The sequence below is a fragment of the Dichotomopilus funicola genome, assembly GCF_033296635.1.
Source record: "Dichotomopilus funicola strain CBS 141.50 unplaced genomic scaffold C8A04scaffold_6, whole genome shotgun sequence".
Lineage (NCBI taxonomy): Eukaryota > Fungi > Ascomycota > Sordariomycetes > Sordariales > Chaetomiaceae > Dichotomopilus > Dichotomopilus funicola.
The window spans coordinates 514,484-528,436 of record NW_026944027.1 but is presented as its reverse complement, the minus strand read 5'-3'; the positions used below and the strand labels follow the sequence as shown (position 1 = coordinate 528,436).

Below are 13,953 nucleotides of genomic sequence, written 5' to 3'. Positions count from 1 at the left end.
CAGAGCGCAGCCAATACGTACGTAATGGCACAAGAAATACCCTTCACCCATTTTGACCTTGGGAATGTCGCCTTTAGGCTAACTGCTAAACGGCAAATAGAGCCCACGAGCAAGCCCGAATGTGGTGAGCGCGCTCAGTGAGACAACTGAAATCGTGAAGGTGGTCGACGATGGCAGGTGGTGTTTGGTATTCGAGCTACCCAGCCCCTTCCCTTACCGGAACGGCGTTGGTTCCGGCGATGAGAACCATGCGATCTCACACCCGTCCATCATGCAAGGCACCCGGATGGAAGCGCCCTCGCAATGCCATCGAGGAGGTTGCTTCACAACTGCACGAGCGCACAGATCCGCGTTGCAGCCACACGGCTTCTCAGATGCAAGGGGTCGCAACGAACCAATGAGAAGCGTTTATTTTGCCTTAGCTTCTCTTGGCGGTCTGAAATCTCCCGGATGTGGGGCTTGCCTTTTTCAGCCTTGCAACCTCCCTCTTACAACCTCCCGTGAAGGTCATCAACTCAAGCGCGTCCAAGCATTTATCCTGACCCCTGGAGAATGTGACCAGAGCGGCGTGCGGGTTGAAACAGCGTGCCATCCGTTGGGTGCACTCGTGTTGCGATGATTGAGTTTGGGATGAAGATCCCGACCAAGTTTACCTCGAGAACCTGATGTGGAAGCGGTGCTTTCAGGGTCCATTGCGACTTCCTGTCGGGACAACAGACTTGAGTGCTTGGAGTGGAAGGAGCAGAACGCTAAAGCATACCTCAACCTTACAGCAATGTTTCTAAGCTGTTCTTTCCATCTATTGAGCTACCTAGTGTGGGCCTCCCGCTCGGCAACCTACTCGTTTGAAGAGGCGACCTCAACAAGTCATAGCCAGCCAAGATGTTCTCCCTGGCCCAAACTCCTGTCTCTTACCCGCTCTAACATTGTCTGAGCTACCCATCGCCATTCCTCAGGCTCCTATGGGCTCACTTGCCTCCTATATTTGTCGTGATAAATCGCCCCTGTCGCCAAAACGCTTCGAAACGACACCCATCCCTGACGTCGATCAGGGAAGATGACGGCCAGCGGTCTTCGCCGGAACCGATACTCCAACTCCCGAGCGATTTTGTTGCTAGACATCAGATAGTACTCGATCCCGCCTCTGTAATGACTTCGGCCAAAGTGTATCCCGCCCTCGACCCCCGGCTTCGATCACACCCTGCCCACCACAACCCCCCGGAATGGGCCCAGGACTTGTGAGACCCCCGTTTGCCCAAGGGTCTTGGTTTCCATCGTCCGCCCTATGAATAATTACCTTCGACACATGGACAACGTGTTTCCCTTGGCATCGGGCCCCCCTGCGATAGACTCGGCCGTGCACCGTTCCGTGCCATCATGTCCTACATGGTCTCGAGTGCTTCTCGATCAACCGAACTCCCGTCCACCCGCGAGCACACAAGCTTACCTTCGGCGATTTCTTCGTCCAATCCCTGCGTGTTCCTTTTCCGGGGGAGTCTGGTTGGTCTAGACACGTCTGCTTGACCCACGCTGCTCGCTCATCCCCACGCCCGCCCATCATGTTTTACCCGGCAGCCTCCGTTGTCCGCCGTCTAACACCTGACACGCCCGGATGACTGCTGAACCTCCCTTCCGAATATAAGTCTCGCTCCTGAAAGCTTGGCACGTAGCTCCCTCTCATGCCATTCCATGATGCCACCCATCCGGTGGCGTCGATCCAGTAACAAGTGCAGCCCACATATAAACTACATCCCTCGACTGTCTCCCCTTTTTGTTTCTTCATCCACTCACCATCACTCCAGTCTTCAGTCTTCGGTCAAGATCTCCTTCAGTCGTTCATTCTGAGGTAAGCCCATAGCATTCATAGCTCTATGACAACCGTCCACAACCTAACATCGCTTCCTCTCTCTAGCTGTGCTCACTGTTCGCTTCGCTCCTTCACTTTTCTGAACAACTTTGAGGTACGGCATCCAAATATACTCTCTCCTCTCATGAATGACCCGACTTACAGGCTTGGCTGACCTTGGGATTTAGCTGTGCTCTTAACAACCCTAATAATTCCCTTAATTTTTCCCTTACAAGAACTCAGTTCTTCACCCTACCACGTCAAAATGAAGCCGGTCACTTTTCTCGTCTCCGCCCTTGCCACCCTGGCTGTTGCTGCCCCTGCGGCTCCCGTCACGGACCTTGAGGCTCGCTCGTTCAACTTTGACATCAATGCCCTGAATGGTCTCCAGAACTTCCAGCAGGTCAACCTGAACTACCTGCTCAACATCAACTCCCTGCAGTTGGGGCTCCTTGGCAACCTGGCCAGCATCAACAACTTCAACGTTCTCCAGTTCCAGGGCCTGTTCCAGCAGCAGTCGTTCGATATCGCAGCCCTGCTCCAGCTCCAGTCGCTGCAGACCTTCCTCCAGATCCACCAGCTCGGTGTTCTCAGCGGCTTCGATCTTGCCTCGCTCCAGCTCCAGCAGCTCAACCTTGGTCTCCTTAACAACGTCGGTGTGCTCGACCTCCAGCAATTTATCTCTCCCAACGTTGTCGGCCAGGTCCAGACGGTAGCATCTCAACGTGAGTAACCCTTTTCTTTGGCCTCGCTTCTCTTGCTAGCGTGGCTGCCCCCCTTCCTTTCTCCTGTCTCTCTCTGAGTAAAACGTGTGTATTCACACGAGACTCAGCCGGCACTTTCTTTGGTCCCAACATCCCTACCCCGGGCGCCAGTGTCAACGTGCCTGCGCCCGCTCCCGCGCCCGTCCCTCAGCCGTCCCCTGAGCCAGCTCCTGCGCCTGCTCCTGCGCCTAGCGTAGATGAGGGTAGCAGCGACACTCCGAACGTGGTCACTGCGGATGAGCAGGAGGCTCAAGAGGGACGTGGTTCTGCAAACTAGAATTTGAACCGTCAAGCCGAAGCCGGATGATCTATCGAAAGCACATCAGGGGCGCTTTCTACTGCCCCCGCACACAAGCAATCCAGTGTCTTGGACATCGTTCTGGATTTCGGATAGCTAATGTTGGGTGTTCCCTGGTTCAAGTCGTCGTCATCAAGAAGGAGTAAAAAGACCTCGCTCTCTCTCTTTGTCTCTCGTTTACTCCGGCCGCCATCAACCACGACACTCGCCTTTGACGATAACAATATGTGGAAATTGGGATGGACTAAAGGCTGGCACGACTGCTACTCGGGCCCCGTTCCTCCTCTGAGCAAATGAGGAGCATGACGAACAACAAAAATGGGCAGTCTGGGTGGCGGAAAGGCCAGATACAGCTTCGAGGAGGTCATTGTTTGTTTACTTATCGATGAGATCTCGCGGACATGATGATATCTATTCCTATTTTCTGCACTGGCTTCCATTACCCTGTTTTCCTGTTTCTTATTTGATATTACGTAGTCCTATTCTTCTGGCTTTTCTATTACGGGGGCGACGGTGGTGGTCGCATGGGATGAAAGATATGTAGCTAGACACGGGTCAATCTCTTTTCTCTTCCTACTTCCTATTCTTCGGGTGGAGGGTTGAAGTGGCTAAGGCTGCTTAGGGCTAGGGGATGAATGATTGGTAGTCGAGGTTAGAGGTGTGTGGTGTGGATAATCAACCGGATTGGTTCTCCTTGGAAATATTTCTGAATTTCGGTGCTCTTGTGTGTCTCGTATGTTTGAAACTTAACTGCCTCATTCCCTTTTTCTCACCTCAGCTAAACTTCACTCCCACCATTATTTAGTAGACCGCTGCTGCACGACAAAACGACGTATGATAGAGTGGCCAACTCCAAGCCCGCGAGGAGTAGGCGAGAAAGTTCTCGGGCCCCGCCGGCATATCAAAGTGGGAAGTGTGACGTGGATGGACGCGCAGACACAGTGTATGTACAATACGAACGGAATATACGGAATATACGGGATTGACGGGATTGACGGGAGGGAGGGGGACTTGGAAGGGAGAGAGGCATAAACACGCATTGTTATCGGCCCACTTACACTAGATGGAGGTTGGGTGTTGAGTCAGGGGTGGTCCTGGTTTTTGCAGTGTAGTGCCGTGTGCAGCGAGGTAGGGAGGCAGGGTGAGAAAGGGGAATAGGTACAGGTAATGGTGCCTGACGATCAATTGTTTCTCGGCTTGTGTCTGGCTATCACATTCAGGAAAATTGATACTACGTAACTAATCAGGGAGGCAAGAAAAAGAAGTTGGAAACAATGGGCACGTGTGTTGAGCCGGGTTCGATTCTCTCTCTCCTTACGATCCCCATGGACTCTGGAAAAATGCCGGGATCGATTCCATCCTGAAACACGCATTGCTGTGCCTATCTTTAGCTTTCTCGATTTCTTGTTGGCTGTTCGGGTTATTGGAGGATGGGATAGCGAGGAAGGGATGGACGGGTGGAAAGGTTAGTGGATAAAGCCGTTGGGGTGTGGAGGGCTGGTTACGGGGATAAACTTGGATTTGGGAGGGGTTTGGTGGGTTCTTTTCGGACTCTCAGGTAGAGAGGCCTCAACTCCCGTGTATTGATTCCACATGTGAACGGACTAGGGAGGGTTAGGCCGCAGTTTGGCGTAAGCTGAGACTATGCTTGTACTTTTGCAGGAGACAGTTGAAGTAATGGACCGGGAAGAGAAAAGTATCATTTGGTTTCCCTTTTTTGTAATTTTAACAAACCATTATCTCGTTCTCCCAAGTGAACCTGGGTCGTGATGGATCCAAGAAAGGGGTAAAGAAGGGTTAGGGTTGCTGAGTTGCTGACTCGCCCTTTTCGACATTCGGCCGGGATCTTTGCTGGGGTCATATCAAAGGATTCCTACCATGAATAAAAGGTGCTGCGGTACCTTGGGTACGAAGTGATGTACTCGGTCCCACTAAACAAAACCGGTGTTAAGCTTTTGACAAGTCCTGGGTCCCTTGAACTTTGAACGGCCAACTCGGGAGCGCGGCCCACTCCGCCACTTACACGGTACGAGACCGAGGAGTCCGTAGACTCCGTACTCACCTCGGCCGGATTTGGACGCTCTCGGTACTCGGAGGTTATGTAGATACCGACCGAGCTACGAGTAACTACTGTGTAAGACAAGGCGATCACTCCTCGGATTCTCAATAAGTCACAGCTCTTCTTAGCTGGCCGATTCGGACAACAGCTATTCAAGCACCGCCTTCCGAGCTTCCTACATAGTACATAACTTATCTTGTAGTAAGCTTCATTGAAGGCGGTCGTCGGAAAGCAGCCGTCAGCCTGCAGCCGGCCGAGCCTTGGTACAGAGCCTCAGCGGCACAGTTCCCAGGAGCCACGAGGGAATCGACTTCAGTGAAGCCTGTGTGGAATAAGCGGAAGAAAGTTGCGGCACGGGCACAAAGGGAAGTGGAGGTGCCGATTCGTTCGCTTTAGCCTTGCAGAGAGCAAGAAAGAGGTTGCGGCCACCAGGAACTCCGTCTTAATTTTCTCATATGGTCGATGCCGTGGCCGCCACGGCACTTTGCGGGAGAAGGCATTTCGAAGCTAGGCCGCCCCGACTGCCCGCAAGAAGAGCCGTGACGAACCCTCCTCCATTTTTTATTTTTGCGCGTGAGGGGGATATATGCACCCCGGCCGGAAACCGGAGCGGTTTGCATGCCATCCTGTGATGACGGGAGCGCGGGAGACCGGTGATCGTAAAGTGCTGGAAGCAATTTAAAGTGCATGTTTTCCCGCTTCTGTGCCGTCTTCGTGTGGGTGGTAATTGTGCTCCTGTCTGATGAATACCAGCCAGCCCGGGGGCATGAGGGGCTTCCCCAGAGCCGAATTCTAGACTCGACAACAGACACCCTGATGTCTCTCTTTGCAATCCCGGACCGTCTAAACGTCATCTGCAGGATGGATTGGCGGTCGGGATCGTCCCCGCCCAGACTCGTCCGCAAAAGCCAACGAGATCTCGACCCGGTAGACGACCTAGAACGGCTTCTGGAGATGTCAACATCGCTCACATAATAATACGAGATTGATCGTCGGTGCTGGCCTATTTTTCTGTATCTGTACCTGGAAGGCCAAGAACCGAAAAGGTGACTAGGGGACGATGCAGGTCGCAGATCTCCAATAATTCGTTCCAAAGGACCAACACCACAAAGCCACGAGCAAATATCGTGTGTCTTGCAGCTCGGGCTCGGACCCAGCCGCGGAAACCACCGGTGTTATTTGTGGAGAGTGCGCGGGAATACGGGTTACCGACCTTGGCTCCGACCTGGGGGAGTGCGCAGCAGCGCAACGCTGCAGTGGATCGACTTGCGCGGCGTGGGTGGGCGTTAAAATTATTATTATTATTTCCTCTTTAACCAAGACCGACGCGACAAACGAAGCTCCGGGCTGTCATTTGTCGTGGGGAGAATGCAGCGCGAGGCCAGAAAAAGGGGCTTGCATGCGACGCTACTCCCGTCTTTTCTCTCTCTTGCTAATAAAATGGTGTGTAGGTGGGGCTCATAGTGTCTTGAGGGGGTCCAGCGCTTCTGTTATTGAGTGTTGACCGCCTCGATCGATCTCATGAACAAATTGAGACTACGATGAAGGCTTCAAGAGTAAAACAAACAGATCCCAAGAGGGAAAACGAATCTGCTATAAGCAGGAAGATGAGAGTTTGCCTACACTGCTATACTTAGCTTCTTGTGCATGCTAGTAACAGCCGTGACAAGCTGGTGGTGCATGTCAACCCGGAATGTCATCAGTGCAACTGGAAAGCACCCGATTGACACGGTACCATCTGTGCCCCCCACCCTTCCGTTCCCTTAAAATCCAGGCCTGGCGCCGCCGCGGCTTGTTGCTCTCCAACAACATGGAATACACACGTCGGCCCCACCAACTCTTCCGAAACAAAAAGAAATGCGCCAAAGTGCTTGTTTCCGGGTGGCGCTTTCATCCAGATTGCGTGTCCGTCGGCTCTGAACTTTAGCCAGCGAGCAGCCCACCTGATGGTGCCATGTAGCCACCGGTAACGTGGTCCATTGCGAGTTCCTTGTGTCCGGTCCTGGGCTGATCGAATTGTTGGCAGCGAGCGGGTGCCCGCAGCTCCGTACAGTGTTGTCGTCTGTCCGTGGTAGCCCACATGGGCCCGCCGACCGTGTGCGTTTGGGGTCAGGCCTGACTTCAGGGTCGCAGGGTTCATCGGTCGGCGGCCGACTGACCGACCGCCAACTGGACTTCTTCTCTTCTCACTCACAGTCCGGCCCGCGGGGGCTTGCTGGGGCTGGCTCGGTTCTTTGCCCTGTGGTGGTGGCTGCGCCAGCTCAGTGCACCGGGATGTGCGTGGAGAACAGGGGATGATCTCCGCAACCGCAGACATGCTGCTTGTTTGGACTTGCTCTGCGAAGTTGCTGGTCAATGGGTGATCGCGTGCCTGTCATATAAAAATGGCAGGACTCGCCCCGGCTAGCTACACTGGCTTGCACCTTCCTTCCTCTCTGAGGGGACCTTCCAATGTCTACATAGTAGTGACTTCCTTTTTAGAGCTCTTGCTATTATTCTCAACCAGCCCGACTTTTCCTAAAGCGGAGCCCACGGGAGCGGCCATCGATTCGGGCAAGGGCCGGTTCGGCAACTTTTATCGACACCGCAAATCCATCGATCTCGCACTCAACCCCTGGTTGCTTGGCATCCGCGGCCCACCTTCTCAGCAAGCATCTGACGAGAGCCACCGAGACATAGCCTCGATCCAATTCCTCTCCGCCGTTTTTAACTTCCTCTCATGCTCTCATTGAAATTTATAGTTATGAAGGGTGCACAAGCCTGAGTGGCCTCTCCCTCTCTCTTTCATCAACAATACAAAAACGGCGGTGCTTCCCTCCTTTCACCCTTCGTATTTCGACGCTCGTCCGCCTATCCACACCGCAGTTTTTGACCCTGCACGCTTCGGGAGCTGCGTGTTAATCGCAACCTCGTGTTCGTCCCAGGTTGGACCGGACTCTTGTTTTCAGCCTTTGGGCGGCACTGTGCTGGGTTTCTTCCAAACAAATAAGTGGACAAGGCCGAAAAGGAAAGAAGAGGAGGAAAAGTTGTCGGCGCGGCTGGTGTTCTCGGCGGCCTCTCTTTTGACACTCATCGGCCGCTTCCTCATCGACATGAGCAGCTTCCCGGCTTACTTCACTGATTTGTTGCTTGTTGGACGCACTGGCAACCGACGGCCTCGAGCTCTCGCTCCCTGAACGGAAAGACGATATCCACCACACCATTTATTTTACTTATCACCACAACCCCCACCATGAAGTCCGCAGCTATGGCCACGCAGTCACCGGACTACTCCGACGACGAGTATGAATTCGACGAAGAGTACTTCTCTCGCACCTACCAACCTCTCTCCAACCTCCCCACGCCCCCTCCTTCGTCTCGGGAAGCAAACAACGGCTCGAACTCCCGTACCCTCCTGGAAGATGGGGGCCTTCTCGACTCGGCGTTGTTAGGTACGTAAACAGACACCCTTCTCTAATTTTTTTCTTCATTTCACAAGAAAACAAACCCCAAAACAAAAAAAAAAAAGATGCAATTTTACGTTATCGATTCCGTTGATGTTTGGAGCCCTCACTAACAGAAACAAAACAGGCCCAGCGATTCACCTGGTCAACCTCATCCCCCCCGCAGCATCCCTTTCGGCCCCCTCCGTCGCTTTGGTGCACGAGATGCTGGTTCGCGCTGAGTTGCCCACAGACATCGTTGCCCTGGCCGTGTGTATACTTGACTCGCTCAGCTCCAAGTTCGCTCTGAACTGGCGGCTGGCGTGCCCGTTGGCGCAACATGAGCCTACTAGTGGAAGCACGAAACGACACACAATCCAAGCCAGCTCGTTCCCCACGGCACAACTGCATATCGACTCAGTCAACCCGGAAGTGATTGTTTTAGGGGCCCTCGTCATCGCCTTCAAGTTCCAAGACGACAAGTATGAGAGGACACAATACTATCGGACAGAATGGGGGAAAAGCCTCTGGACGTGTGGCCAGCTTAATGTCACGGAAAGATGCATTATGGCGGACCTAGGCTACCGAATTCTGCCCCTGTGGCACCCTGCACTCATTGCCGACGCCATTAGCGACATGCGGCGTGCTGCGAGGCAAGCAGTGACCCCATCAACCTCCAGAAATGGAGATGCGCATAAACGGTCCGCAAGCTCGGGCGACGCCTTGACGCGCCACTGTTACCCGCTGACGCCGGCAGAAACGCCCGTGTCGGAAGACGGCCCAGCCAACAACCCCATGCGTGAAGCGGTAGGGGTTGTCGCATTCGGGAACAGTGGCGCGGTCGACGCACCCGTGCTACATGCACCTCCGCCTTCGAGGAGGAAGACATCGTCTCCCGTGGCCGGTTGAGACTACCCAAACCTTCGATTCCGCTCGGCTTGACAGAATGTAACTCGGCGCTACCCGGTGACTTCGATGTTCCCGGCGCTTACTCGCCAAGCCTGCGTCTCTATCGCGAAGGAAAAGTCGTCACACTCGACGCAAAAGAAAAACAGGGCAGGAATGCCCGAGGCTCGGCGTTCTTGGGTTGATTTATGCCTTTGATACCAGGACAGAAGTTGGACAGCAAAACCGCGGCGTCAGGGGGGCCACAACGGCACTTTGTGAATTGATTCGTTTTTGGAGATATCAGCGGGATTCCGAGTCAGTGTTTGCTGGCTCATCTTGATCATGTCGATTCGACTTTGTCTTTGGGAGGGATCGTCAAGCGAACAGATATCATCTGGCGAATTTAAACGCGTCGTATCCGTATAGTTTTAGTATTAATGATATTCGATATTCAGCGTGCTTCAAGTGGTCACATGTCAACTCTGTGCGGAGCTTCCTCTTACCGGCTAGGAATCTTGATTGAATATTTTTTGTGTTATGCCTGCTCCTGCAATGACGACATCTTCCTCCATTCCTCATGAGGTTTTGGCAAAGCGCGAGATGCAGGTCTCAGGCAACTTCACAAGCTGCATATTGGAGGGTTAGGGTTGTACAACGGCTGCGCGATCCCATGCTCCTCCTCGCACGGTCCACATGGCCTAGCCGGGACGATGGATCGCGCGACCAGGAAACGCCCATTGAGCCATCTTGTCCCGCCTTCGATTTCGCCGGTAACTATTTTTTCACCTTTTAATACTACAGCTTCAACCCCCCCGATTTTGTGCATCCTCCGGTGTGGAACGATTCTGAACGAGTTGAAGAGACATTTTTTGTGCTCGGTTTTCCTCTTTGCATCACATTGCACCCTCGTTGGACCTCTTCCTCGACTTTGTCCTTCGCCCGCGTCTTGCTCCTCGTGAGAATTCCCGGAACTTCCTCCGGATCGACCAACTACCCCACGAAAGCTGCGCGACTCGCCGCGCGCACCGCATTCCGTCTCTCCCGTGTCCCGATACATTGAAATCGCTAGAACCGCCACCGACGCCATTACTTGTCGTCGCCCGATTTCTTCCAATCACGATCTAATCTCTCCTCCGATCGTATCTTATCTTATCCGACGAGCTTGGGAGAGGAAGCTTTCAAATCGACGCACTTTCCGTCGCGGCGAACGCGCGCGCGGTTGCCAAAAAAACGTAACTGGTTAGGGAGTCAGTTGGTTAGTTAGTCGGTCAGCGAGCCAGCTCGCTAGCTCGGTAGGTTAGCGAGCTCCGCGCTGTTCGCTGTTCGCTGCGAGGATGAGTGATCTCGACCGGTGAGTTTTCCCTTGCCTAGCCCATACCCCCAAACCAAAATTCCTCTTTATAAAATACCGGGTTTTAAGCCAGCTAACTAACCGATCTTGCCTCTTTCTCTCTTCTGTAGAGCCATCACGCAGTTGCGAGCGTGCCGACCGATTCCCGAGGCCGAGGTCCGCGAGCTGTGCCACAAGGCGCGGGAGCTGTTGATTGAAGAGGGCAATGTGGTGACGGTCAATGCGCCGGTGACAGTGAGTGGATAGTTCTGCTTGTTTTGAGGGGTGGATGGGGCTGGGATGGGGAGGGAGGATGAAGAAGAGGAGGATTGGGAAGTCGGGGGACGAGTGTGGGTAATGAAGCCCGGTTTGGGAAATTGGCTGGCTGACATGGTGTCTTTGCGGCAGATATGCGGTGATATCCACGGACAGTTTCACGACTTGATGGAGTTATTCCGTGTCGGGGGTGATGTGCCGGATACAAATTATCTCTTCATGGGTATGTTACGCCAGGATACCAAGTCCCTCGGGCGCATTGGGGTTGGATTATGTTATACTCTATTCTGGCTGACTGACTGGTACAGGCGACTTTGTCGACCGCGGCTTCTACTCGCTCGAGACCTTCCTCCTCCTCCTCTGCCTCAAGGTGCGGTACCCTGACCGCATGACCCTTATCCGCGGCAACCACGAGTCACGACAAATCACGACTGTGTACGGCTTCTACGACGAATGTTTGCGGAAATATGGCAGCGCAAACGTGTGGCGGTACTGCTGCGATGTCTTTGACTACCTTGCGCTTGGCGCTATCGTGCTAGGCGCGTCCAACACGCTACCAGAGCCAGCGCCGGACGATGTTGAGATAGAGGTACACAATTCGGATGGTCAGGTTATTTCGCGATTCCTACGCCAGAAGGATCTAGACCGCGGGCGCATCAACTCGACGGCCACGTCCGGTTCGGCATCCGCTGCAAACGGTCAACACCCCATCACCAACGGTGTTTCTTCTTCCCCGACCTCCTCCCCTTCTGCCAGCAGTAACAAGAACACGAACAACAACAACCCCTCCGACCCAACCTCCACAACAGCCCTCACGGGGCCCCCAGGCTCCAGCGCATCCTCCTCCTCCGGCGGCTCCCTCGGCAACCCCGCGGGCGCGGTGCTCTGCGTACACGGCGGCCTCTCCCCGCTCATCGATAAGGTCGATAAGATCCGCCTCCTCGACCGCAAGCAAGAGGTGCCTCATGAGGGCGCCATGTGCGATCTGCTCTGGTCCGACCCAGACGAGATAGACGGTTGGGGTCTGTCGCCGCGGGGCGCGGGGTTCCTGTTCGGCGCGGATATTGTCCGCACGTTCAACCACCGCAACGACCTCAGCCTTATTGCGCGCGCGCACCAGCTGGTCATGGAAGGCTTCAAGGAGATGTTTGATGCTAGCATTGTGACGGTGTGGTCGGCGCCGAATTATTGTTATCGCTGTGGGAATGTGGCGGCGTTGTTGGAGTTGTCGGAGGATGAGTCTGGGTTGGGGGTGTTGGCGAGGAGTAATGGGGATATGGGCAGGAGTCTGGGGGATGGTGGGAGCAGTAGCGGTCTTGGTGGGAGTAGCAGCAGTGGGAATTGGTCGGGTGGTGTGGTCGATACCAGTGAGTTGCCGATTCGGCCGGGGCCGGCGAGGCGGTATCGTGTGTTCCAGGCCGCGCCGCAGGACTCGAGGGGGATGCCGGCGAAGAAACCGGTGGCGGACTACTTTTTGTGAGTGGTCGAGCCGAGCCGAAGGACTTGGTTGTGTTATTCTGTTAAGAGCTGCTGGATGACGTCCGTGGGAGTGTTTGGTCTGTTCAGTGCAATGACATGATGAATTAGGCGAAATGGTGTTTTTAGGGGCGTTTAGGGGACACGGAAATTGGGGGTGTTACCCAGGTAGCTAGCTCGCATCAAGTATGGTTTTTTCATCGTTCTTCTTCGTCCATCCCGTGATATGTGTGTCTGTGTGTGTCTGTGTGTGTGTATGTGTGTGTGGTATCCCTCAGACGCCAGATCCCAGCCAGGACAATCAGATACTGTAACACACAGCAGCTTACTCACTCCCCTGGACTCGTGAGGTGCTCTATCGCGTCTCCTATCCGGGCGTCATCGACGTGACATTCTGTCCCGGGCGTACAACCTAGTGATGTACGGACGTCGTGGGGGTTGGCGCCTGTCATTGTTGATATTCTAATGAGGCGTGAGTGTGAGTGTGGTGCTGGAGATGTTGTGAGGGGATAATGTGAGCGAAACAGGCACTTACAGATCTGCCGCCATGGAACAGTTGTTGTTGTCGTTATTATTCTTTCCGTTCTTCACATCCAGCTTGGGGCTTGATAACCGAGACAACGTCCCTGTCGACAATCCCGAGACGGTCGGAACAGAACCCGTCGGCGATACCAACCCACTCGTGCACGCGCATGACCGCCCCGACGGACTCACCCCCTCCACAGGATTCAACAACCCCTCCAACTTCCTCACCACATTTCGATCACCATCATTACCACCACCACTAGCTAAATGCCCCTCAATACTCCTCTCACTAACCCCATGATACCGCAACAACTCGCGCAGCCGCCTGTTCTCTTCGACCACGCGGCGGGCCGCAGTTTGCACCTCGACCGTGGCCAGCACGCGGCGTTGCTCGGCGGCGCGGACTTGCGCTTCGAGCTGGTGGATATACTCTTTTTTGCGGGCGCGGGAGCGGCGCTGGTTGTCGCGGACGCGGGTGCGGGTTTGAGGGGTCTGGATGGATGGGGTTAATGAGTGGAAGGATGATGTGGGTTTTGGTAAAGCACTCACGGGTATTGAAGGTGAAGCTGGCATTGGTATCTTGAATAGTTAGAGTGGTTTAGGTGGGGGGCTCAAGAGTAGGAGACGAGTTGAGTAAAATTAAGATTAAGGTGTAAATATGTTGAGGTGGGTAAATTTGGGAATAATTATCACCAGGGATCGGTGTCCTGATTATCTTTAAATGTTTGCGAGAAGTTTGAGTTGCGTTCTTACATCTCAGAACTAAAATAATATTAATGTCTTGGCGTCTCATGTCTCATACAAGCAAACGTCCCAGATTCGAATTCGGCCTTTGTTGCCCTCTTACTTTTTCAGGAATTTCTGTTGCATTCCAAGTTGCCTTTAATTTTCGTCCGAAGAAACGAATATTCCTTCCAAAATTGGATTTTGCTAGCCACATCACTGACCGCTTACATAGTGTTTAACTTTACCCTGAAGCGCAAAAGGCAACATGAACTAGAAGTACCACGTCTGCTCAATGCCAGTCCTAAAAACAAAGTACACCACTAGGTCCGGACGAGTAACTCAA

The 13,953-nt window shown here is 53.8% G+C and overlaps 4 protein-coding genes across 4 annotated transcripts; 3 read left to right on the top strand and 1 right to left on the bottom strand.

The window, feature by feature from the left end:
* Positions 1-2,111: 2,111 nt before the first annotated feature.
* Positions 2,112-2,887, top strand: C8A04DRAFT_25411 (uncharacterized protein; the record flags this gene model as incomplete). Its single annotated transcript, XM_062779542.1, has 2 exons — positions 2,112-2,571; positions 2,679-2,887. The coding sequence occupies 2 exons, from the start codon at positions 2,112-2,114 to the stop codon at positions 2,885-2,887; spliced, it is 669 nt and encodes a 222-aa protein (XP_062640205.1).
* A 5,327-nt stretch (positions 2,888-8,214) lies between these two features.
* C8A04DRAFT_9477 (uncharacterized protein) lies at positions 8,215-9,298 on the top strand (the record flags this gene model as incomplete). Its single annotated transcript, XM_062785496.1, has 2 exons — positions 8,215-8,398; positions 8,538-9,298. The coding sequence occupies 2 exons, from the start codon at positions 8,215-8,217 to the stop codon at positions 9,296-9,298; spliced, it is 945 nt and encodes a 314-aa protein (XP_062640204.1).
* A 1,313-nt stretch (positions 9,299-10,611) lies between these two features.
* C8A04DRAFT_25409 (Metallo-dependent phosphatase-like protein) lies at positions 10,612-12,363 on the top strand (the record flags this gene model as incomplete). Its single annotated transcript, XM_062779541.1, has 4 exons — positions 10,612-10,628; positions 10,739-10,862; positions 11,016-11,106; positions 11,192-12,363. 4 exons carry the CDS (start codon positions 10,612-10,614, stop codon positions 12,361-12,363), a joined length of 1,404 nt encoding a protein of 467 aa, XP_062640203.1.
* Positions 12,364-12,688: 325 nt separating this feature from the next.
* C8A04DRAFT_34717 (uncharacterized protein) lies at positions 12,689-13,457 on the bottom strand (the record flags this gene model as incomplete). The annotated part of the gene is made up of 5 exons (XM_062782929.1): positions 12,689-12,821; positions 12,895-12,963; positions 13,036-13,076; positions 13,179-13,376; positions 13,434-13,457. 5 exons carry the CDS (start codon positions 13,455-13,457, stop codon positions 12,689-12,691), a joined length of 465 nt encoding a protein of 154 aa, XP_062640202.1.
* Positions 13,458-13,953: the final 496 nt, after the last annotated feature.